Source organism: Sebastes fasciatus, chromosome 18, assembly GCF_043250625.1.
Source record: "Sebastes fasciatus isolate fSebFas1 chromosome 18, fSebFas1.pri, whole genome shotgun sequence".
Lineage (NCBI taxonomy): Eukaryota > Metazoa > Chordata > Actinopteri > Perciformes > Sebastidae > Sebastes > Sebastes fasciatus.
Genome location: NC_133812.1, coordinates 6,666,636 through 6,691,982, shown reverse-complemented (window position 1 = coordinate 6,691,982; position 25,347 = coordinate 6,666,636). Strand labels below are relative to the sequence as shown.

The window sequence follows — 25,347 nt, the reverse complement described above, 5'->3', positions numbered from 1 at the left end:
AGAACACTCCTTCCTCACGGGTCACCCTCTACTCCCTCCCTGACAGCTGTCACATTCATGCGTTTGTAGTTTCCCAAACTTCTTCATCTCCACAGACTGAGTGCAGCCAATCAGCAGCAGATTTTAGCCCGATTGGTCCCAGCTTTCACTCAAATCAAATGAACCGGGATCAAACGCTCATGCCTGTGGGCGCTAATGGGTTTTAAGGCACCCTTCCTGCTCAGTATGCAGTGATTGAGATGTCTATGCGCGTGTGTGTGTGTGTGCACATACATGTGTACGTTATGTGTGCTGATGAATGCAGGCACTCACACTGGAAGTAGAGCTCCTCGTCTCCCTCCTGATCAGCTTTGCTGTACCCGCAGTGCCTGCACAAGGGGGGAGAGGAAGAGAGAGGCAGAATCAACTGATTGTGCCGAGGAAATGAACGCTCTAAATTACAAGAATTTTAATGCGGCAGCTAACGCCGCGCATGACAAATCTCCGGTAGGAACCAAGCTGAGCAGCAGGAGCCGTGAACCCCAAGCAGCCTATATAGCCCGGCTCGAGCATCTATAATCACGTAACATATCAAATAACACATGCACTGTAAAGGACTGTTCAACATGTCTGGTAATATCAATTTTGTAATATTAACATGTTGAAGGTTCCCCTCGAGCAGGTGTGTTTTGCCGCACAAAGTTGGTCTTTGAGCAAAAAAAAAAAGGATGACGTGGGGAAGGTGGAATAAGCCACAAGTGATGGACATGCACACACTGTTGATGAAGTGACACACGTGTAGTCTCCACTGTTCATTCTGTAAACTACAACTCTAAGAATAATGACTTTATTATGGGAATGCTGATTCTGCGGTATTGTTCTTCTAAGATTTCTTCAACTTCTATTTCAACCATACATTTTTTGGACATTAACTACTTCTGCATACTTTGAGCTACAGAAACCATTCAACTATTAAAATATTCAGCTCTTTAAGGACATTAGTGCTACTACTTTTCTTGTTGCTACTATTTATACTTTTAAAAATATTCAGCTTTTTTCACAATTTTTTTTTTAAAGGCTCACTCGGCCAAAATACTACTTTAGTTCTATTACTTTATCCCACCTTTGACAGTATTACAGTTTAGCTTCCTGCTTTTCTAAAAATGTAGTTCAGCTCTTTTTTTGGGGTCATGCAGTTCAGCTTTCAACTCTGCCTGTTTTACAATTCAGTTCCATATTTTCAGCAATGCTCTGCAATTAATTTCAGCTGTCAGCATTCCCATGCATTTTCAGCAGGAAATGCATTTTTTCTAGTTTAATATGCTGGGCTCAGGAGAAAGCTAGTAAGTGAACTTTGAGTTATCTATATATATTTTCTTCCAGTCAGAATTGCTATCAATTGACATTTGCTTGATCTTATACTGTAGATGTTCTATTCAAATTATTTGAATTTGTTTGCCTGTGTTTTGATTTGATAAACAAGAGTGCCAGTCTTTCAGAGATATAAAACCAAAGCTGACCTTGGGACAGTCTATGTAATAGTTTTCTTAAAAATGTACTGATAGTGTGAAACAAACAGGCCAAATTTCATAGATTTGGTCACTCGTATGGTTTTCCTTTTTTTCTCATACAGTAGCAAAGTGGCAGTTCCCAAAGTAATAGTCCATTCATTTCCCACATAGTCAATGTTGGTGCCTGACAGTTGGAGCACTTGAAGGCTTGGATGTGCATTAAACTTGCATTAAATGTTGAGCAACTGCATTAGAAAATACCTGGTTGTTTGATGAAAAATTAATTGCTCGAGAATACATTAAAACTTAAAGGGTAACTTGGATATTTTTCGACGTTGACTCTCTCTTTTTGTGTCTACGTGAGTAATGGGGGACAATGGTTTTTGACACTGGTCCAGTATTGAGGAGAACGCCGTAACCAGCAGCCGCTGTACGGGCTGTGATGTAATCGGTCGGGGTAGCACCTCACCGTCAATGTAAAGTTATGTCTACTAAAAATGCTTGTTTTTGCCACTGACAGGCTCAGATTGTTATTATAAGTGTCTGACAACATAATGGAAAGAACCCTACAGAGAAATAAAACATTTTTCTTACCTTTAGGTAGAAAAATACCGAAGTTACCCTTTAAGGAAAAAAGTCAAGGTGCAGCCAAGATTTTCTTACATGTAGAGCTAACTGCGAGCGAAAGCTAATGATTGTCATACAAATTTGACAGAAAAACATGATTTTTCAGTAATAAAGTTGACATAATTAAAACTGATGGTATTAACATGAACTTATAGTGACATTAGATTTACCACGAGACCCCACACTGTGTTTCAATGTTGAGGAACACTGAGGGAAACACTGAAGGAAAACACTGAAATGGGAACTTGTTTATGTGTTTTGAGCTTGGTTTGCATCACTAGGGTCACTTGGGTGATGCAAACAGGAAGTATAATGTTAAGCACAGTATGTATATGTACATATAAAAACAAATTTGCATTAACACTTACTTATCTATATTATAAACATTTATAATATAAATAAGAACGTTAACGTTAACGCAAATTCTTCTTTTGTTTATTTCTTTAATGCATTAAAGCAACTTGCGATTTCACAAGCTAGAGTCAATATATACATATACATGGAATATCATATGAAACTAGAAAACCTAAGGAATCCATTGGTAACAATACTAGCTTGTCGCGAATGAGGCTAAATAACGCTCCAAACTTAGGAAGAAAAACTGGCATGGCCATTTTCAAAGGAGTCCCTTGACCTCTGACCTCAAAGATATGTGAATGAAAATGGGTTCTATGGGTACCCATGAGTCTCCCCTTTACAGACATGCTCACTTTATGATAATCACATGCAGTTTGGGGCAAGTCATAGTCAAGTCAGCACACTGACACACTGACAGCTGTTGTTGCCTGTTGGGTTTGAGTTTGCCATGTTATGATTTGAGCATATTTTTTATGCTAAATGCAGTACCTGTGAGGGTTTCTGGACAATATCTGTCATTGTTCTGTGTTGTTGATTGGTTTCCAATTATAAATATATACATACATTTGCATAAAGCAGCATATTTGCCCACTCCCATGTTGATAGGAGTATAAAATACTTGACAAATCTCCCTTTAAGGTACATTTTGAACAGATAAAAAAATGTGTGATTAATTTACGATCAATCGCAATTAACATTGACAATTGTGATTAATTGCATTTTAATATTTTAATCGATTATTTGTGATTATTTGCAATTTGTTATTTTTGATGATTCCACTTTGAGAAGACATTGTTTACTGGCAAAAAAAAAATCTAAATAAAGACCTATTTTGATTGTACTGAAGAAAAATTCAAATTTAGACAATTGTAAGGCAACATCAGAGGTTATAAAGTGCATCCTTTTTACATGATTTATACTCAGATTTATGGATCTTTATCTCCAACTGACATCAGAGATACTGCTATCAGTGGCAAGTGAAAGTCGCCCTGATACCAGTGGGATGGCAATGACATCAGCTTGACTAATTTATGACTCGGAGCAGAAGGGGGGAGGGGGGGGGGCATTTTTGAGACAAAACGTGGAGCTAATTCTGATGAAGCCACCATTAAAAGCAGGTTCTGATGAAATGGCGTTCATGCAGATGAAAACACAGATGAAGTATGTGAGGAACTGATGATAATGACAGTCGGCTGGGTGCTTTGTGGTGGTGGAAAAAAAGAAAAGAAAAGTCTGTGCCATACTTCATCCTGCCCTCCAGATCTCTCTCTCTCTCTCACTCTCTCTCTCTCACACACACACACACACAAACACAGACACACGCAGGAATGCAGAGCCTAAGCTTTCTCGCTCTGGAGTACTTGTCTCATAATGGCTCTGCAAAAATAGCTTAAAAATTTTGTTGGGGCTTGGAAGAGGGGGGTGGGGGGTAAAAAATGATGCATCACAACCCATTAGCACAGCATGCCACGAGATGATGGGTGCACGTGTGTGTGCGTGTGACGGCTCCGCAGGCGTGGAGGCCTGTGAGTGACAGAGAGGCTAATTGACAAGCGCAGACTCACAGGAGCGGAGAGTCAATGGGGCCCGCGAGAGCGTACCTTCTCCCGATGATGAAGCCGAACACCATGAACACCAGGATGATGGTCCCCGCCACGGCCACCACCGCTATGATGATGACGGGGTTCTGCTCGCTGGAGACGATCGCAGCTGATGAGACGGACACACACACACACACACAGACACAGAAACACACACGGACAGACATGCAGAAAGACAGAAATGCTCAGTGTGAACGTCAGCACATCAAAGACTACAATCTGCAGGACATAATTGAGCCCAATGAGAGGCGTGGAGATTGATAACCCCCCCCCCTTCTCCTTCCCTGTGAGAGAGAGGAGGAGGAGGGACGCTTCTATTTTTGAGCCGTCCTTATACACACGGCTCTACTGTTTCAGAAAGTGGGCTTAATAGTCCCAGACGGCGACGGCGATGCCCTTCATCTCAAACAAAGACACATTCAGGTTGGATTGTTTCCCATTCAGAGCTCCCACAGTGCTCAGACTGTTTGCGTTGACAAACTGCCGATTGCTCCCGAAGAATGACTCGCCGAAGCGTCGTATAAAGTCAACGCGAGTGGTGTATGATGGGGGGAGAAAATTCATGCATTTTAAATCAAGTGGATCTGCGCTGTATAAATACTTTGAAAGAGAGTGATTTATTTATTTTTTTTTGTGTGTGTGGCCTGTCTGAGGAGAGGCTGAAATGTGTGGCGACATTCGATCAGCTGTTTAAGCTCAATCGAGCTTCAATATCGCACCGATGGTCTATTTTTGGGGAGGAATTAAGAGCAACCGGACTGTCATATTACACACTTGCAGGTTCCCCCTCTTGAGGCTAGTGGTCCAGTGTGCTGGTCAAGGACAGTCTGACTGGACTGCAAACTTCTAACCTTGTTACAGGACACACTTTGCATGCGGTATGAGTAATTAATGTGCCCTTTTATGCAGAAATGTTGAATGTCAGGTGAGTGGGGGTGTTTTTGGGAGGGCTGGTAGGATGCTGGGGCTCAAAACTAAAGAGAAATGGATGAAACAATGACTATGGAGGTATTTTTTTTACAAATTAGAAGAGGACTAACCACATCCTGACTATAATTCAAATCTTCTCATTTCACTCTGGGAAACAAAGCTATTAAGCATATTCCCCTTGATGTTGATGTTCCATTATTTAAGCAAATGTGCATTTTTTATAAAGGAATTTAACTAGAATATTACTGCCTCCACCAACCAGTCAAGTTGCAGTTTACATCTAAGTCTGACCAAAATGTCATCACTTCGTCATTTTATCCTATTAGACATTTGTGTGAAATTGTCATAATTAGAATTCTTGAGTTATGGCCAAAAACATGGTGGTTTGTGAGGTCACAGTGACCTTTGACCACCAAAATATAACCAGTTCATCCTTGATTCCAAGTGGACGTTTGTGCCAAATTTGAAGAAATTCCCTCAAGGCGTTCCTGTAATATCGCGTTCACGAGAATGGGACGGACGGACACATAGAAAACATAATGCCTGCCGGCGCGGAGGCATAAAAACGACAGAATGTCGCCTAACCTCATGTATATCCATGTTAACAACATCTTATAATGCTCGACATTATGATCCATAACACAAACAACCTCACATCTCTCACCAAAAACTCACAATAACACAGAGCGACACTCGGGGCAGAGCTAATGTAACTGATTAGATTTAAATGAGTGTATCCTCATGACGCTACAGTAGCTTGTCCTTGTGCTTAGTGATTTCTCCCATGACGTGTTGTCAGCATAAAGTCAAAGCAATTTCTGTTTGCTTTGCTTGAAAGCAAATTATTTCCCTGGGCTATTACTACAGGAGCTGGAAACAGGAACAGGTTGTGCATACATTTTGGAGTTGAAAGCCTGTGTTGTAAAATGATGTGCTGATATACCACTGTGGTCAAACTCTCGCTCCGTCAGGCGCTTGGCATCGGTGCTTTTGGGAGACTATTACTGCTACTACTAATGTTCTCTGTGGGCTTTTTTCATTCAGGTGATGATCAGACAGGTGCAAACTTGCAAGAAAAGTGGGGTAGAGGTTATCAAATGAAAAGACTGTCGCAATGATACATCGTTAATCACTGAATGCCAAACCACTTTCACACAGATTTTCACTGTACACACACTCTGACTATTACTTGTATTATGTATTAGGCTATGGAATACCGTATTAATTACGAATCATTCATTTGATCTAGCTCCAAGACAGTTAACAAAGCTTGTTTCACGGCCCCGGCACACCGACACAACACCTCTCTTTATCTTCTTATAACCCACCTGCCCGTCAGCGACGGGCCTATTTAGCATACCAAAAAGGAGTGAAAACTAAACAGAGGAAGGTGGGGACACTATTTATTTTGTAGCCAGCAAGGAAACGAAAAGAAGCACACCCGACAACACGGAGTAGGAAGAAGGGAAAATATGTATATTTATTATTTTATAACTGTTTATGTCAGTTAAAGTGCCGTCTTCCTTTGACGAACAAAGTTAGCAGACAGCGAGCAATTGACTAAATGTTTTGATTCTTTTGATCGGTGGACTCTTATTGACTCGTTAACCGATTATTAGTCGATAACTGATTAGTGAGTTTCATTGAGCAAAACAGACAACTGAGTCCTCAGTTCACCCGACCGGGAGAGTTACTGTAGCGGCCACGATCCTGCGTGTATTGTCGTGGACACATTTAGCCACTTTCCCAGTAAGTCTCCACCGCATCATTTAGTTTAGCTGCGGGGTGGTCAGCGTAACGTTAGCGAGTGTCCGACAGACCGTGTGTGTGTTTGTGCTACGGTCCCTAACAGCTCGTCATTCATTTTACCATCTCGAGTCTTGAAGTCTTTGAGCTTCAACATCACATCAGTCAGGTTTTATCTGACATTCAACAACAAATCTAGTAAAAACTGATGCAAAGTTATTGAGGATTAAACCACACTGGATATCTAAACATTGAACAAAGTATCTACAGATATAACTGCAAAGATTTTGGAAGCTGTTTATATCTGGTCAGGGCCCTTTTTGTTCATTTCTGAATAATATATTCACATCATCCCTACTGCATATAAAACACGTAATGCACAAGTAAAGCAGCAGTAATTGTTCTTGCATTAGTAACCTGTTTATGAACCCTACCTGTGGCCTCCTCCTTGGTGGTGATCTCCAGTCTGGGGCCGTAGGTGCCGTACCCTGCCTCTGTGAAGGCCCTGATCTGGAAAACGTAGGACGTGCTGGGCTTCAGGTTGTTCACCGTGGCCGACGTGGACTTGGACCTCACCGTGGAGTACACCCGGTCCTTCTGATCCTGTGCGAGGAATAAATCATGTTTTATTCATGAATGAAACTGTCGAAAATAAAAGAACGTCCAACTGCCGTGTGAAAGTCTGGTTAATAACCGAGTCCCATTGAAGTGTTGTTATCTTTAACGTCTTTCCTTCGAAAATACTGCAGATGTAATTACCTCCACTTTGTAAAAAGGAATTTAACAATGTTTCATCCGACTACATACACAGTGTGGCAATTTAAGATGAAACCATTCAAATTTAGGAGTCATTTTAATATCCAGTATTATAGGTTCTAAAATGCCTTATTAACACTTTATTTACGTCATGCAGCTGCAGAGAGAACCAGACCTTTATATAAAACAGGCTGGCATTATATATATTCTAGTTGTTCTTTTTTCTGTTTTAGTTTGCTGTCGCCCTCAACACCTCCATGTTTATCTGCTGTCTGGATACATTCATTATAATGTGCATTTCTACAGCACTAATTCCACCAGTACAACGGGCATGTCATACACGCCACTCTTCTGCTCTGAGATATACTGTGTTTATTCACAATTCAATTCCAATCACTTCTACTTTGCTGTTTATTAAATCACTGTTATGCTACCGTAAAAGAAACCTCCTGCACAGATGTTTCACATTAAAAGCATTGCAGTGGTTTTAAAAAGCAAAATCCTACCATTTTATGGTAGACTTTAAAGGTGCCACATCAGCTGAAAGTGTTGTGTTTCACTGACAGTGGGTTAACAGCGATAGAAAAACAGCAAAAGTTGAAGCAAATCAATATTTTCTGTTAAAAATACTCAATACAAAATAAAATTAGTGCTGTGAAAATGTGTCCCAAGGCTGAATAAACGACACGGAAATTTGAAATACTCGCCTGTGAATATTATTTGTCTAGGGCTTTTATTGTGAAAGGGAAGAATGGAAGGAGTGGATCTGGTCTGCGTTGCCTTCATCAAGGTTGAAAGGAGTAATAAAGTTTGTAGTCCTGGTTTGGACTACGGAGCCTCTGTGTTCTTTGTTTCATAAATATAGGCGCAACTCAACCGGTTCCGCACACCGGGATTGGTTGATGCCTTTATTCGCGTTGTGAAAGCTAAGAAAGTTTTTCGAAGCATAATATTCGAGTTCTGTTTGAAAGTATTCATGACAAAAACAACAGTTCTGAAAAATATATTGGCGTGCGAATTAATCATACGAAAAAAACAGGCCTTTATTCTGAAAGTACCATATAACCTATTAGGCTATAGTGCAGCAGATGCCCCCCCCCCCCCCCTTTTTTTGAATTCACCAGCTTTTATTTGAGAATTTACAGAATAAAAAAAAAAAGCAAAATAAATTTTGCTAAATATTTTCTTGTACATTTCAGAACATCTCTCATTTTAACTGAGATTATCATCTCAGCATCAGGCAGCCTGCCACCGAGACAACATCAACAACACATGACAATATCTTCTTCACTAAGGTGTTTGGATGCACGGGCTGCACACATTGTGTGCTCGATTGTTGATCTGTAAATGTTTTGCTCGGCGAAAGCCCAAATGGAATGCCAGGGTCTGTTAGGGGTGTAGTTGTTGTTTCCAATTTTCCACTTTTACAGCTGGGCAGACCACAGCCACAGTACGTGACATAGGAGACTGATTCGCCAGTGTTTGTGAGAGGCTGCGGCCAGCAGGACTGGCATCACATCTCTGCTATATGCCCTGCCTTTGATTCTCTGGGTTAAATTCGCTCCATTAAACCTCGCTGTAAAAAAAAAAAAGCTGATGTGTTCAGACTTGAAACACATGGGAAGCAGCGGTGTAATCTATGTGGAAGGGGGGGAAAGGAGATAACAGTAACAGATTACTAATTCTGGCAGTGCAGCAGCCACGGACTGTGTGTGTGTGCCAACATGTGCGTGGGGGCGGCTTTGAAGGACTACAGCCTGATTAAAATCTTATGAGCATCTCATTCATTATTGCAATTATGAGACAAAGAAGGTACTTGCAGAATCTTGTGAATTCCACTCACAGCAGCATGCAGATAGAATACAAAATGAAGAGTCGGCAAAAGTGAATGTGAAGTGAGAGATGGAGGGGAAAGGTTTTTCGGAAAAGAGGCAAGGACGCAAACAAAATCTACTGCCGAACTCACCTTTTCGTAGTATTTGATTTCATATTCGGTGATGACGCCGTTGGGTTGCTGGGGCTCCTGCCAGGAGAGCTGGATGCTGCGCTGCTGCACTTTCTCCTTGATGACCTCGCTGACCTGGGACGGAGCTGTTTAGACAAGAACATGTCAATAAGCGGATGAGAAACCCTTCTCTGCATGCACACACATACACCACTCCTCCACCAGCACTCAGCGGCCCTGGCCAGCTGACTAATATTCATGGGGATGCTTCTAAATGTTTACACCTCATGATCGAAATTTCAATTGCGGTGCAAACAGCAGAAGATAGCGGTACCCCAGCCGGTGGGAAACTGCCACATGTAGATTATGAATTCAGTTCAAGTCATTCCAACATTTCCAAGCTGGCACTTCCTCTCCCTGATGACAGAACTATTGAGAAAACCTCTAAGTGGAAAGGGGTGTACCTGGAACCTTCTGACATCAGTCTTACACCGATTGTCTCGGGCTCTTTGCGTGACTTATTTTAAGTGTCTGGCTGCCTGGATTAACTGCTGCCCCGTTTACATTTGCTAAACAGCGCACACACAGTTCTATTCATAGTTGTCATTATAAATGATGGGAACAACCTTGTGTAGTGGGAACTTAAAGGAGATTTATGCTCATTTTCAGGTCCATACTTGAATTTTGGGTTTCTACTAGAATGTGATCACATGCTTTAACCTCTTAAGCCCTAGGGAGCTGGAGGGTGTGGTTCGCCTAGACAGACCAAAATAAATCAAGAATAGCTCCACAACTACCAGGTCGATACGCATGATCTTGGTCTCTATGGATAGGTAAGACCAAAGATAATTCATCCTTAGTGGAAGTAACATTGTGACTGTTACTATGTCTGAGTAAATTGTGATGAACCAAAGGAAGAATTTACATTTTTATCCTCGCCTAAAATGTTTTCTAGATTAGACAGTGGATAAAACCATTATAGCAATGATGCCATGCACAGATATGCCACTGAATTCATTCAGCAACTACTTGACTACAACTGTGCCAAAGAAGATAGAAATAGCACAAAGCACATAGATTCTACGAAGGTTTTAGTCAGGATAGGACCAGGAGGACTCTCCATTTGGCCACTTGGCTACCCAAAGTGTGCCAAATGGGTTTTCTACCTCTTGAAAAGGAATCTGGATATATAATACTACTGATATCCACTACAGGAGGCTTTGTGCTCACAATGGAGCCTTTGGCCATGACATTTACCCTGTGCATCAACACATTCTACCATTGTGCACAGTATAAAATCAATAAAAATTGTATAATTTTGACTGCAAATGGAGTTGCTTTATTATAATAATGAAATATGATCAAGTAAAACTTAGATAATAACACATAAGATGCACCTTTGCAAAGGTAGATCTCAAGCTGTGGGCGGTATATTCTAATGAGCCTGAATGTGACATAGGAAGGGGAGCCACGTAACAACGTAACGTACCAATCGTGAAAAAAAACATGGTTGGGCTTAAAACTACTATGATCGTAGTGAAAATGACACTGAATGTTGTGAAAGTGGGAACTTCTTCTGACCAAATGCAAAAAACGTCGACATTCAACGCATCCCTGGTTTGCAGAAATATTAATGGCAACATTTTCCAATGCAAACATTTTTTTTCCAAGCATGATCTAAACTTAAGGTTTATTGATGCATTTTGATTTTAGTGTAGAGACCGCCTTATTTTTTCTTTCTAAAGTTCTTTAAACAAGTGGATTTTTATTAGAAAGAAGTTCAAATAGCCCCATTGCACTGACTTACTTCTCAGACTTCAGGAGAGTTTGCAGTGGAACAACTTCCATTACCTTTACATCATCACCATCTTGATTATAATCACCATCATTTTGCAGCACTTTTCTTAAAGACCTCAGTGAAAGAAAAAAAAGAAAAAATGAGGGAAGCTTTTTAGGTTAGTAAATCTCACCCCAAGGAGAAGATGCTTTAAAGGAAAAAAAAAAAAAAGCTTATCTGTATCTGCACTCTAAACAAACCCAAAATCCGCTCTGTAAACATACTGTGAAATCTTGATGACTCATGCTGCTCTCGGGGCAAAACATATTAATTAACACGTCTTAGCAAGTTTGAAAAGGCGTCCTGGGGATGGCGTGAACTCCAAAGTAAAAGCCACTTGTCAGAAGCTGTACTTTGATTCTTACTTTCCTGGGTCTTTCACGGATCAGAGCAGTGCCTTCAAAATGAAATGGGACGCCTGCGAATGACGGATTTGCACCAAAGGAGATGTGAATTCTTTAGTGGCAGTGTGATGATATGAATTTAGTGGATCAACTCATTTGGAGCAATTTACAAATGATGAAACAGAACAAGCTTATATTTCTACCGTTCCAAAATCTGCAAATTGTACAGTCAGCCATGACTCTTTGGTAGTGAACAACAACAACAAGCAAGAGACAAAACCTCTTTCCCTGGACCGGCACAAGCTGCTGAAGTGTTGAGGTGTCATGCTCAGTGACCCAGTGGGAGCGGACCTCTGTAGCCTTAATGCAGCCTGACCCTAGATTGTTTTAAGATGACCTGCCACTAATGACTCCGGCTGGATTAAAACCTCATTAGGCCTCATCGGCATTCCTGACAGTAATGCGCACGACAGCGGACACCCAAGACCTTGTCAGAAACCTGCTGTTGTGACATGTCCCCTCATAATCCACCCAAAACACAGAGACAATGCATCCTTTCTCAGCGCAGTCGGCCGGTCAAAGGGACGATTGAGTTTTCTCTCCCGAGCCACAACAAGCAGTTAGTGCAGCTTAACTTCATCCAATTTGGCTGCTTTCTCTCCCCCCGTCCAGACGGAGTCCTTGAAATATGGACCTTTCTCCTCCTCGATCCTTCGGGTTTATGGGCACTAAATGATGCTTCTTGTCTGTGTTTACTGCTTTAATCTGACGTTTGCTTTCATCCCCTGCAGATGTCTTTTTCTACCCTGCATGTGCACAGAGGAACACTACTTGAGGAGTGTTTTTAACTTTTATAATTCTTAATTTGTGACTATATTCATTGCAACATTAATTTAAAGTAATACTTTTGTGGCAGTGATGTTTTAAAATGGGAAATCACATTACTAATTGAATGGCTATTCAGGATTATACAACATGCAGCGTCAAAGACAAATGTTCTTCAGGAACATAAAGTGTCGATTTTGTTGTCTGCGTGACGTACTTCGGGATTTTTACTTTTTTTCTTCTTTTGAAAACCAATCGATAAGAAATAAAGAGAGCATTGAGGCTGTTTTGAAGAAGTAAGGACAAACCCCCCACACATTGATTCACCCCAACACTGCTGCTGATACAATTCAAACCCTGTATTTCTTCCTTCCATAAATAAAAACCTACTGTAGACTTGTCCCTGTTGTAAAGTAGTACACTTATCTTTGGACTTGTCTGCCTCCAACTTTGGCCTTTAAAGGTACTATATGTAACTTTCAGAGAATCCCTGTTATCAATAACACCAGTGGCTGTAAATATGTGAAAACTAAACTAAAACACATCTATTTGTAAAGAGGCTAATAGCATGAAAAAGCATTCAGAAATATGTCAAAAATATCTGAAAATTGTCGGGAAATTATTTATAAAAAATATTTAAAAAATGATGGAAAATTATTAGTAAAATATGTGAAAAAACAGTAAAAAAAATATTCGAAAAATATGTGAAAACTAAACATTTCCTTATATAGAAATCAGACTACAGGCTGTTAAAGGCAACCGAGAAAGTCGTGGAAGGTCTCAGTTTTTTAGTTACATTACAATCTGAACTATCTACTACTTCTGAAGTATCCAAAAAGGGTTTGAAATGTCATCCATGATTACTTGTGATGAACACAAATGGAATTACAACAATGCAATCCTACGACGTTAAAGGCACACTCCAGCTATTTAGTATTGACGTTCCATAAAGTTGGGGGACTCACAAGAGACTGATTAAAAAGAATGGTAAAAAGTGATGCAGAAGAGGCAGAAATCCTGACTTTTAGTCTGGGACAAGCTTCAAAAACACTGGCTTCTGTACTTCCCATGATGGAACTCAGTAGTGTGTTTAAACTAGTGGGACCAGGTGTGTCACAATAATGAGCCCGGGGCCATATGTGGCTTTTGAATATCCTGAGATATTTGAGATATTTCTCACTTTCACTCCTTGGTATGGCTCACGCTCCAAAAATGCTGGATCCCACACTTCCCATGATGCAACGTGGTATCGACTCAAACTACCAACCAACCGACCAGATGTGGCTTCTTTTGATATCCTGAGATATCTGAGATGACTTTTAGTCTCTAAACATGCTGGATCCTACACTTCCCATGATGCAACTCGGCCGTATCTTTGGTCTGTCCAGGGTCTCAAACTACCAGACTAGGGCACACTCTTGTAATAGACACAACTTGCACCTGCTGAGTCACAGCAAACCTAGTGTTTCGGCAAACACGCCAGTGTTAACATTCCTTTGAATGTGGGTGGTGCGTTTAACCTGGGGTCTGAAAAAATTCACTTTTGGAGAAACGCAACCCAACGTCATGCTGTGGTGGCATCACATAACTGGTGATCCAGATCTGTTGAGGGAACAAAAGGCGTTAATTGGCGTGCAGTCGCTTGGTGTTAATTGGCCATTAAGTGACACTGATTTGATGTAAATACACCCTAAGACTGGTTCCTGTTGCCAAGTCGTACTTAATTTTGACCTTTTACTTCCTCAAATCAAAGTTTGAAATGCCATACCATGTGCATAGGAGTTATTGTACTAATTAAAAAAAAGAATTATGGCTCTTGCTGACAGATGAAGTAAATCTTCATTTCTAAAAACCACATGATTGTCAGAGACACATGGTTTTCAAGCAGCAGCAGGGATACTGCCTGAGCCACAGAGCTAGGGCACAGCATGAGGAGCTACTTTCCCACACAGCGTCTTCTCCCTCCAGAGTGTGACGCAGGCTCAGGCGGCAGATCTGCCCCATTTACCCCCCTTTGGCCCGCGGCTGTAGTAGCAATGACTCAGCTCAGCCCCGCCCCGCCCCATCCTTCACTCCCTTTACCCCGCCACGGGTGGCAGAGCGCCGGGGCCCTGTGTTTCCACAGAGATCATGAGATCAGTGAGCAGTATTAGCAGACGCAGTGTTCCACGGGCTAAAAGGTGATCATTCCAGGAAGGTGATTTTCAGAACTGAAAAGCAGTCATTCTCAATTTCTCGGGGCTGTGAATGAAGACCAGATTTGAGCATTAATTCTAAGAGCAACCTGCTCCTGTGGCTCTCTCCGTCTCCCCCGTGGATCACTCAGGTAGTACTGTGTGACAGCCATTAATGACTGACTAGATATCACCAGAACCAGTCAGCCACTCTCAGTCTTTTAACATACCTGCGGGGCTTAGCACGGCGGAAAATTGTATAATTGTTATGCCGGTCTTAAAGAGACTGTTTGGGAAGGCATTTGTGCATTCACTTGGCAATATTAGAAAATGTGTTAGTGACCCCGAACACCTTCCCCTGTAAAGCTAACTGATCCAGAAGCCAGCCGCCACCGTGCTCTGCATTTGAATATCTTATGAATACATTAGACGGTACGTTTTAATATCCTCTTCTTTCACTCAGCCGTCCGATTTCGTCTCCGAGGCGAAAAAGCAGAGCGGGAGGTAGTTCATTACATAAGCGTCTTTCTCTGCCTGCGTGCTTGCCTCATGGACCGCACCGGCGCTATAAACTCATATATTAATTACTGCTGTTTTTCAAGATGCGATCGTGTATCTTAACGCCAACGGCGCCGTCATTGTTGAGGTGCACATAATTGCCGGCGTTTAATAGTGTTTTAAAGGTTTTTAACAGGTTTTTAATTTGAACAGGAGATTACAATGTCTCCTTGAGAAAATAATAATAATAAAAAAAGAATCCTTTGGGCCCAATATGGGCACATAAACAAGCATAAAGCACAGCATCCTTACAATTGAAACAGTGGGAAGGGAATGTGTTGTGTGACAAAGGAAACCGACTGTACTGTTTGGTGCAACAACTGACACTCTGCGCTGGTTTAAAACTAATCTGACACATTATTAAGAGTAATTTCATCATCCTAAGGCTGCATCGTTTTCTATCAAGAATCTATGTTAACATACTTAAAATCCTGCTTTGCCAGCTGGCTCTGCTCTCCATCATATCAAGTATTTCACACACTGTCTGCGATTGATGCATTTAACATACTGCATAGGTACTATTCAGTTTCCTCTCATCGCTGCAGAGCTGAATATTTACAGTTCAGGGTTAGTCTGGTTGCTACACTGAAGCCTTTTTAACTCATCGTCTCCAGCAGCCTGAGGAACAAAAGCCTGGCGACAGTTTGGTTTGGCTGGGTTGAAAACTAACGAGGTATGACATAATCAAGATGATGCCATAACAGAGCAGAGCGAGGCTGCTCTTAAATGTTGGCATCCTGTGAAACAATATGGACAGTTAAGGAGTAGTCGCTGCATGATACTCTTTAAAAAATGGTGATTGTTACAGATACAAGTAGTTCTCCCTGATGGGGATTATGAGACATGAAGTTAAAGGTGCACTCAAGCAATTTAATACTAGACTTCCATAACGTTGGCAGACTCACAAGAGACAGATAAAAAACATTAATGGTCAAAATTGAAGCAGCAGAGGATGAGATATGATGATTTTTAGGCCCTAGCAGGAGGCAAGCCTACATTTCCCATGATGCAAATTAGTAGTGTCTCAAACGACCATCAGGGGGCAGATAAGACATTTTAAATATCCTGATATATCCTGACTTTTAGTCCCTAGCATGGGGCAAGCACCTGGTCAACGTATCCTCTATCAACAATTTGTATGATATCTTATGAAATGTTATATATATATATTGTGCATTTTCCGAATACGAATGTCGAGCAACACCAGCAATCAGTGTGCCCGCGCAAGCCCCTGCAGTGTTTAGGCAACAAAACTACTTGGGATAGGTTTAGGAAAAGATCGTGGTTTGGGTTAAAATAAGTAGGGAGGTGCCGTTACTTAAGTACGGAAGTAACGTGACAAATAAATCAATGTTGACTTCTGGTTTCCTACGAGACATAAACAGAGGTCTGCTGGGTGAATGTCTGGTGTTTTTAGACCCATCCATCCAACCCTGACCTCCTCCCTACGTGGACTCCGTTGCTCTTTATACTACGTCACCTCTACTGGCCCACGATTACGTGGATTACATACAAATTGATTACGTGGGTTGTATACTAATACTTTTTTTTGCATGTATAGCTATACAGACAGCATATGAGAACAGACCGGCGTGGCAAATGCACCGTTTGTAAACCCAGGCTTTTTGTAGCCTGAGCCGAGATTATTTTCTCCGACTTGAAAAGACTCAACAAAGCTCCTCCAGAGCCACAGAAGACTAGTAAAGTGACTTTTATGTGCACAATTGGTGGAATTCCCCTTTAAGGTCAATGCTAGGTAGTTTAGCTCATGGTTAAACGAAAACAACTTTAGCTGGAAATAAAGACTTCACTCAGGCTGAGAAAAAAATAAAATTGCTTGCATGAGTTGAGAATTGTGCGTGGCTCGCTGGATTTGAAAGCAAATGTATCTGAGCAGTCGCACCCCCTCCTGTGACCTCCACACCCTCACTCTCCACCAGTGTTTCAGTGTCAAACTGCTGTCTACTCCCGGCCCTCTCCTCTCCATGTAATGCTCTCCTGGTGGGGGTCGTTTGTCTCTCCTCTTCATGGAGGAGGCAATTTGCATTTTAAGACAGCGAGATCATTTCACCAAAATTTCATGCGACCCCAGCTGCTTTTTACAGCTGGAATGCCTGCATATGTTTGTGCACAGGTGTGTGGGTGTTTACTTGCCTGTGTGAACCCAGCAGAAAGTGTGTGTGTGTGTGTGTGTGTGGGTGGATGTTATCTGCCCCCAGCTACTCTCCACCTGTCTGTGGAGCTGGCCACACTGAAGCTAGCTTGCAGCTTAGCTCTGAAGGCCATTCATCCAGTCACTGAATTAAAAACAGAATCCCCCTTTAGTAACCCAGTGAGTCACACAGTAAAAAGGATGGAGGACAATAATAGACCCGGGCTCTGATGAATGTGAGGGGAACTGTCAAAATTGGTGTGACAAGTTTCTCGCTCTTGGGCTACAGAGCCAGTGTCTCGCCGGTGGCATTGAGACTCCGCACGGCATTGCGTTTCAACCAGCTGCCCACCCGGTAACATGTCACCTCAGCTTGGACCCAAACATGGAGAAAAACAGAGGACCGATGCAGTCAGCAGCGCTTTTCCATTTTGTCATGATCATGGCTTGGACAACATCCAACAGTAGTGTTTCAAAGAATTTCAAGGCCACGTCCAAAGACATAATCATACTTTTGTCATGAAATGTCTATGTGCAATGCTAAAGGTGCATAGTGACAAACTAATATGGCCGACCTGAATGCTTCGAAGCTTTGAATCTTCGACTGTTGCCATGGTAATTGACCTCCAAATCAGTATTCTAATGCTTCTTTTTTTGTTTTGTTTTTAGGTATGTAATAATAAAGTATAAATCCCAAAATAACCCATGAAATAAGGAATAATCCTGCAACATTTTTTTCATTATTCATATTCAACATTAATTATTATTAGTTATTCTCCGATGGATATCGCTGCATCCCTAGTTATCAGCCGATTGAATGGGTGCTATCAGCGGTTATCAGCCTCATAGATATGGGTTAGAACAGACCTGCTCAACCTACTAGTAGGTTCAGAAGGCCGTTATCATCTATTCATGTATTTGATCACTGATAAAAATACAAGAAGACAACGCCAGCCTCTAGTGGCTGTAGTAATTATGACAGGAGTAAAGGAGGAAGTCAGGTGACGTAGTATAAAGTCTACTTAGGGTAGTGGTTGGGGGCAATGGGTGGGTCAAACAAACACAGGACTTTCACCCAGGAGGCTGCTGTGTCCCTCGTGAAACCAAAGTCAACGACTTATTTAACCTTAGCATTAATTTAAACTCAATCCACGATCTTTTCCTAAACCTAATAATGTAGTTTTTTGCCTAAACCTAAAGTTATTTTGTTTCGATCCACAACGTTAACGTTAATGTTTAAATTTCACTTTCACAACGTGGTAGGTGCATATTAGCCCGATGACGCCCATTCAAAATGTGTGGCTCTTTCCATTATCAGCAGGTAGCTGCTTTCAGAGAGAATGGTCTAATAAACCCATGACTTCTTTGTTTCCCCTCACTTTTTAAACCAAACCCGCACCCTTGTAGGTATCCACATTATCCAATTTAATCAATCCAATTCTGTTACAAGCTCTCCATTAGAAAGATCATATGGAATGCGGCCAGACCCAGCTAAAGCTGCAGCGTGTCCTCCCATCAAAGACTAACGGTATCATCTCTGGAACATTTTGAAAGCCTGATGATTCCCTATTCACCGCCAACACTTCTGGTGGAGGTGCATGAAATACCCTTGAACCAAGTGTGTTTGAAAATAGAGTTTTAAAGAGCCTGGCAGAGGACAGAGTGCTCGCTGCATAACAATGCCGGTCGAGGCGGGGACACCTTTAGTGACCATGCGGGGGGGGTCAAAGGCGGCTCCGTTTGAAAGCAATTAGCTAGGCCTGATTTGAAGGAGACCTAGGCTGGGTCTTTCATGTTCTATAGGGCTGACAGCTCCAGAGGTGATGGGATGATTATTAATACATTTCTGATGCTTTCACCACTGACAGCTCAACACAGCCATCACATCCCTCCTCATTATTTCCCAGTTCAAGGACCCTACTATCATATATTCACATCAATTCTCTGGATCAACACAGAGGTATCAAATCCAATTCTGTTTGTCTTAGAGCTTTTCCATCTTAAGTGTAATAGTCAGCTGCTTATCAAACGGTGGCGGGATGTGTTTGGCCATAAAGGAAATGCATTAGATGTCGATGAGAATTTCTTCTTCAGCTAATAGAATCCCTCCTTGAATTCTCCCTACGCTCAAGCAAGTAAATGCTTTTTTTGGTGTGTGATTTGCTGAGTGCATCACCCACACCTAACAGCTTAAGTATAGCCCTGCGCGCTGCTGCGAAGCCAGGAATCAGAATCACAGTGGAAGGTCAGTGGGGGAAATTGCATTCATGCTACACTGACATGCACACACAAGGCGCACTGTGCATGATTGCCCCTCCAATGCCTCCTGACAGGGAGTTAATTTTAACCCGCAGTGGTGTTCCACGCCGCGCGCTCTCGTATTATATCAAAATGCCATTCAGTAGTGTAACAGATGCAGAAATCATTGGTCAGCTTTGTTACATAATTGTTAAGCCAGCAGGGACCCCGCTTGTTGAAGAAGCACTCAGCTTTCCTGTGTCAGTGTCCAAATTAGGGAGCAGGGCTGGCAGCCTATCATCAGCCACTCTTACCACATACTCCCTGATTTCCTCAGCTAGAATGGGGTCTGCAATCGCCACATGTATTTTTCCCTCATGTAGGGCAAGAATAGAGTCATCGCCACTCCATTGTACCATAGCCGACATTTACATAATCATATACCGGTAATGGCGAAATGATGGACCTGTTCACACTGAAATGCACGGGGTGATCATTTCACAAATGGACAGGTTAACGGAAACACACCGGCAAGTTATAAAGCTCACAGTTTTTGCCCTTTTTTTTAGATTTTCACGGAAAATAGACATTTTTAAAGACCAGGTTGAAGTCATTTTCACCAGATTGAATGACTCAGTGACAACAGATGTAATCTTCTATCGCTGTGTATGTAATTTTATATCACAATTAGAGCATCTTTTTTTTTTTACATAAACAGATAAACAAATTATTATATTATAAAAATAAAATTATTAAATTGTTATTTTTATTTAATATTATAAAATTATAAAATGATATATATATACATATATATCATTTTATAATAATTAAATAATTTAATAATATGGCCAAAAATGTCATCACTATATATATATTTTTATATTGATCAATGTCGGTAATATCACTCATAGTAATTAGTAAATTTTACAGGTTTATTGGTTTACTTTTTTCCCCTGTTGCATTCATTATGGAGGAGACATTACACATGCAAATCAAGTCACTGAAATATTGTGTTGACATTATATAACACATCTACATCTATTCAATAAGGTAATCACATGTGCATTATACTAAATGTAGAAGTGCAGTGTATTCTGGACAGACCCCTAAAGAAACCAGAAGTTTAATTATGGTTTATAATATAAAATTATTTATTATCAGAACGAGTTGTTGAGGGTTGATTACATATGTACAGTTACAGTATATATACAACACTTTGTGTTGCCGTCTCACTTCTGCACGCTATATTGAGCATGTGCATCAGAGACTGAGGATAAAATAATTCAATCGTTCGGCTCTTCTAGACTTTCCAAATGTTTTTGGACCAAATAAATGATAAAATTCTGATAGTAAAACGAGTCATTTCATGGGGTTGTGACGCTCAAAACTATTTATCTGTTTTACAGCCGCCGCAGTAGCGACGGAGTAGGCTATTGGCTGGTTGTCTAGTGTTTTTGTAGATAGACATTGACAATGGCCTCTAGTGTCGATAACAGTTTAAGATATATTTCAAGTGACAGAAAGTGAGAGATTTGGAAAGGCAACGCAAAAGGGCTGATTATTATTATAATCCTAGAGAGACTCATTCAGATTTGAAGGCGAGAGTCAAGTTCTGCGGTGCACAGGGACACATATAAAACCACAACCAAAACTTTTCTCTAGCTTAATCGCCAATTGCAAAATGTAATGTTTCCTCTTTTTCACAGTTTCCCACAGATAACATAAAACAGCCAAGCAAATACGATCACCAGCAATCAGCTGAGACATATTTTAATAATGCCAGGTGTGAACCGCAATTTCCTCCTCTGCCTCGCAGAAAGCAGGTCACGTTTGTAGAAAGTCATAATGATCAGCTGGACAGATGGGGAGCAGCAATATGACTCAAAGGACAATGACATGGAACATAAATTCAGTGCACGCTGCAGCCTGATTGTGCCAAAACCGTGCATTTACCACGGACATAAAGCTGAGCCTCTTGTTTTAAAATCCTTAACCGCTCACAGAAGAAACACACTTGTTTGTAATAAAAGTCCCCGGCTGCCAAATAAGAAACATTTGTTGACTTATTCTGGCAATTGTAATTATAGTGACAATACACAGCAGGCCCGCATATGTGTGCGCTGGATGTGACGTGATGCGAGGTGGCGGCGTGGTGAGACGGAGCTAAACGCTTTGAGATGCAGGCTCGTTTTCAGGGAGGTCGCTGGGAATAAATGACAGGGTCAGAAACGGAGGAAAAAGCTCCGCGAGTTTGTAAATAAACCTTGGTTTTTGTTCACAGACAAACGTTTTCCATCTGGACCCACTTAATCAGAGTAAATCCCCAGGAACTGCTCGGCTGCATGATACGCAGCCCGATATCCTCAATCTCAGTCGCTGAATTTCCCTGAGATCTGCGGAATTCATTGCCCTCAGACGGTCCTGATGAAGTCATAAAAACACGCCAGGCTTGTCCATATCCCCCCTTTGATGGTGTGTTATAATGATGCTATCAGCACACACGGACTGTCAGGGAGAATACACTGTGTGAGACAAACAGGCACAGGCCAGATGAGGAATGAAAGCACTGGTACTTGTTATAATGTACACGCTTGGCTTTGCTTATCCGCCGCTTCGCTGACCTTTCTGCTACAAGCAGCTGCAAGGCATGTCTTTTCAAATACATGACCGGGGCTAAGCAGAGATATGCGTCTGCATACACAGCGGCTTTATCATTTATCTTAATAAAACAAAGACTGCGGAGCGAAAAAGGCACAGAGCCGATTACGGCGGCTGCGGCGGTGGCTGTGGATATTTACAGGAGCTGCTAAGCAGCCAAACAGCCTTCCACCTCTTAAATGTCAAAGCGCAGCCTGAGGGCCCCGCGCTGCAATCTCCAAACTCTGATTGGACATCTGAGCTCTACGGGGATTGATAAGTGAGATAATTCACAAAATGCACTGTGCTGCGGACCGATGGCGCACACCGGGTCACAATCCTGAGGCACTGCTATTATTTCGAGGTTCCAACCCCTATGGTCCCACTTATCTGTGGCTTCACACAGAGGCAGCTGCTCTCGTTCCCTTATTATCGGCGAATAAATCTGATGTTTGGCATCCGGCATGAGAAATATACAAATTTCAAATTAAAGTCAGCGCCGCCGTTTTGCAGAATGCGGGGGGGACATGTGATCGCTAAGAGCTGGCATCATAAACATCCATTTATTATAGAAATACCTCTGTCATCAGGATGATGATCATATTAATCAGTGCTCATATGCTCTTTAATCACAGTCCTGGACAGATTCCATCCCAGGGAAATCATATCCACGGCCCCCTCCAGCCGCCTCTGTAATTTCGCACAGTGGAGCAGTCCAGTCCAGCACACTGCTGATTGCCAACAGATCTAGGCCAGGCCTGCAGCTCTCCGAGACACCATGCCGTTAAATCAGATCGGAGCCCGAGACAGATCCGACAAGCACTGGAAATGACCCCGCTCACACTGCTGTGGACAGTTGCGCAAGGTGCAGAATGTACTCCCCCCGGTGCCGTGTGGTCGGGTTGCTGAGCACCTTGAATCTGTCAACAAGTTCAGCGCTCTGCCAGGTGAAGTGACAGACACACATTCCAGGTTTGGCTACTCCAGCTACTGGGCTGCTGTTTTGATATTTCATTTTTGCAAGAAAGACAGAGAACAATCCGACGCGCAGAAATGTTGGACAAATCTGAAAGAGTGCAAACATATCTCATACTAAAAGGGATCACCTTCATCTCAAAAGTGAAAATAAACCAGCTGGAGACAACAACAACAACCACAAAAAAAAAAAAAAGACTGTTAACCTCTTAAACCCCGCTGAGCCCTTCAGTTCAGACTCACACTGTGCGGTCCAGCTTTGTTCAAAGCTACAAACCATTATTTTAAATTCTAGTGGAGATCCCGACTTCTCCAAAGATACCAAATATGTCGGACTGAATGCTGGGAAATGTGTATACAATGATGAACAATATATCTACAATATTTCCATTTCTAAAAAATGGTTAAATCAAGGATGGATCAAGCAGCAACTTTCGGTTCCGATAAGTGAAGCCACTGCAGAAGTGCCTTAAACCTACATTTGTTCTAATGGCCAGCAGGGGGTGACTCCTCTGGTTGCAAAAATAAGTCCCAAATGTTCATAAAAAAGATACTTACACTAAATATTGGCAAGGAAGAACTGGGAAGGACATTTTCAAAGAGGTCCCTTGACCTCTGACCTCCAGATATGTGAATGAAAATGGGTTCTATGGGTACCCACGAGTCTCCCCTTTACAGACATGCCCACTTTATGATAATCACATGCAGTTTGGGGCAAGTCATAGTCAAGTCAGCACACTGACACACTGACAGCTGTTGTTGCCTGTTGGGCTGCAGTTTGCCATGTTATGATTTGAGCATTTTTTTTATGCTAAATGCAGTACCTGTGAGGGTTTCTGGACAATATCTGTCATTGTTTTGTGTTGTTAATTGATTTCCAATAATAAATATATACATACATTTGCATAAAGCAGCACTTTTGTCCACTCCTGTGTTGATAAGAGTCTTAAATACTTGACAAATCTCCCTCTAAGGTACATTTTGAACAAATAAAAAAACAGATGATTAATTTGTGATTAATTTGCAATTAATTGCGATTAACTATGGACAATCATGATTAATTGCAATTAAATATTTTAATCAATTGAAAGTCCTAGTTTTAGGATCTTTATATCCAGGCGATAGTGTGTTAAAATAGTAATTAATTCCAAATAAATTTCAAAATACACAACAACGAACGAAGCAAGTAGTATTCCAGGATTAGAATACTAGCTGGGCGTCTAGGGAAAAAAACAATGGAGATGTCGTATGAAACAACCAGTCATTTAGTTGATCAACAGAGAACAAGTGTGTTCTTAATGTCAAAGGAGCATCTCACTGAAGCAGTGACTCCTGATGTCTCTATTCTGAAGGTATTAGGTCACATCCACGCACAGGTGTGCTCTCCGACTTTTATTTTCCTAACAAATCCAACACTGATCCAATAAATACCTGCTTCGAAGCTCGCGACACCTAATTCTGCCTGAGAAAACAGAAACTGGAGGGCGATGATGACCGGGAGGTAGAGAACTCATTTTAACTGTACACGCACAGTTTGAGTCTACCGAGTGCATCTGCAGGAAATGGAGCACTGCATAGCCAAGAGTAAATGCACCTGGTGATAGGACTGGAACGCCCAGCCGGCTCAGCAGCAGCCCTGTAATCAAGGGGACGACCTGATGCTGGCAGCCGCGCTCGTGATGAGTAACCCCCCCCTCCTCCACTCGGCCAGACACTCCAGACAGGCCTCCATCCAGACGGCATGTGGGAGAAGAAAAAAAAAGATTGCACAAAAGCCTACTTAGTGGCTTACTGTAGTTTTGGGGATTGGCTTCTTCTGCGTCTGTCATCAGCGGTGAGCTTTTCTATCACTCATCTGTCTGCTATGAGCTCACTTGATGTCTTCTTTATGCGCAGACAAAGAGCAAATGACAGGACGTGAAGGGAAACCAGACGGCAGCGCACGTACGCTTCTGACTGGGTGTGTCGCAACACACTCGACAAAAAACGCCGAGCATATTTGTCCTGGAGGGAAAACTTTACAGCGACGACAGCTCGCGTGTATCACAAAGTGTTGAGCCTTTCATTGATGGACCTCCTGAGCCACATCTTTCTCTTCTTTATGTTCTGTTAACTTATGGAAGCAGCTAACTGATTATGATTAATGGCCGCTAAG

At 41.8% G+C, this 25,347-nt stretch overlaps 1 protein-coding gene across 7 annotated transcripts in view; it reads right to left on the bottom strand.

The window, feature by feature from the left end:
* Positions 1 to 25,347, bottom strand: part of epha7 (eph receptor A7) — a 102,043-nt gene that overhangs the window by 14,567 nt on the left and 62,129 nt on the right. For 4 of the 7 annotated variants that reach the window (XM_074616424.1, XM_074616428.1, XM_074616426.1 and 1 more), the window contains exons 6-9: positions 9,474 to 9,598; positions 7,186 to 7,354; positions 4,076 to 4,184; positions 313 to 368 (exon numbers count right to left, since the gene is read on the bottom strand). In XM_074616424.1, coding sequence (XP_074472525.1) covers positions 313 to 368; positions 4,076 to 4,184; positions 7,186 to 7,354; positions 9,474 to 9,598 — 459 coding nt within the window. Of the gene's footprint in view, positions 1 to 312; positions 369 to 4,039; positions 4,185 to 7,185; positions 7,355 to 9,473; positions 9,599 to 25,347 lie in introns of all 7 variants that reach the window. The other 3 variants (XM_074616422.1, XM_074616427.1, XM_074616423.1) reach the window with 1 other exon arrangement.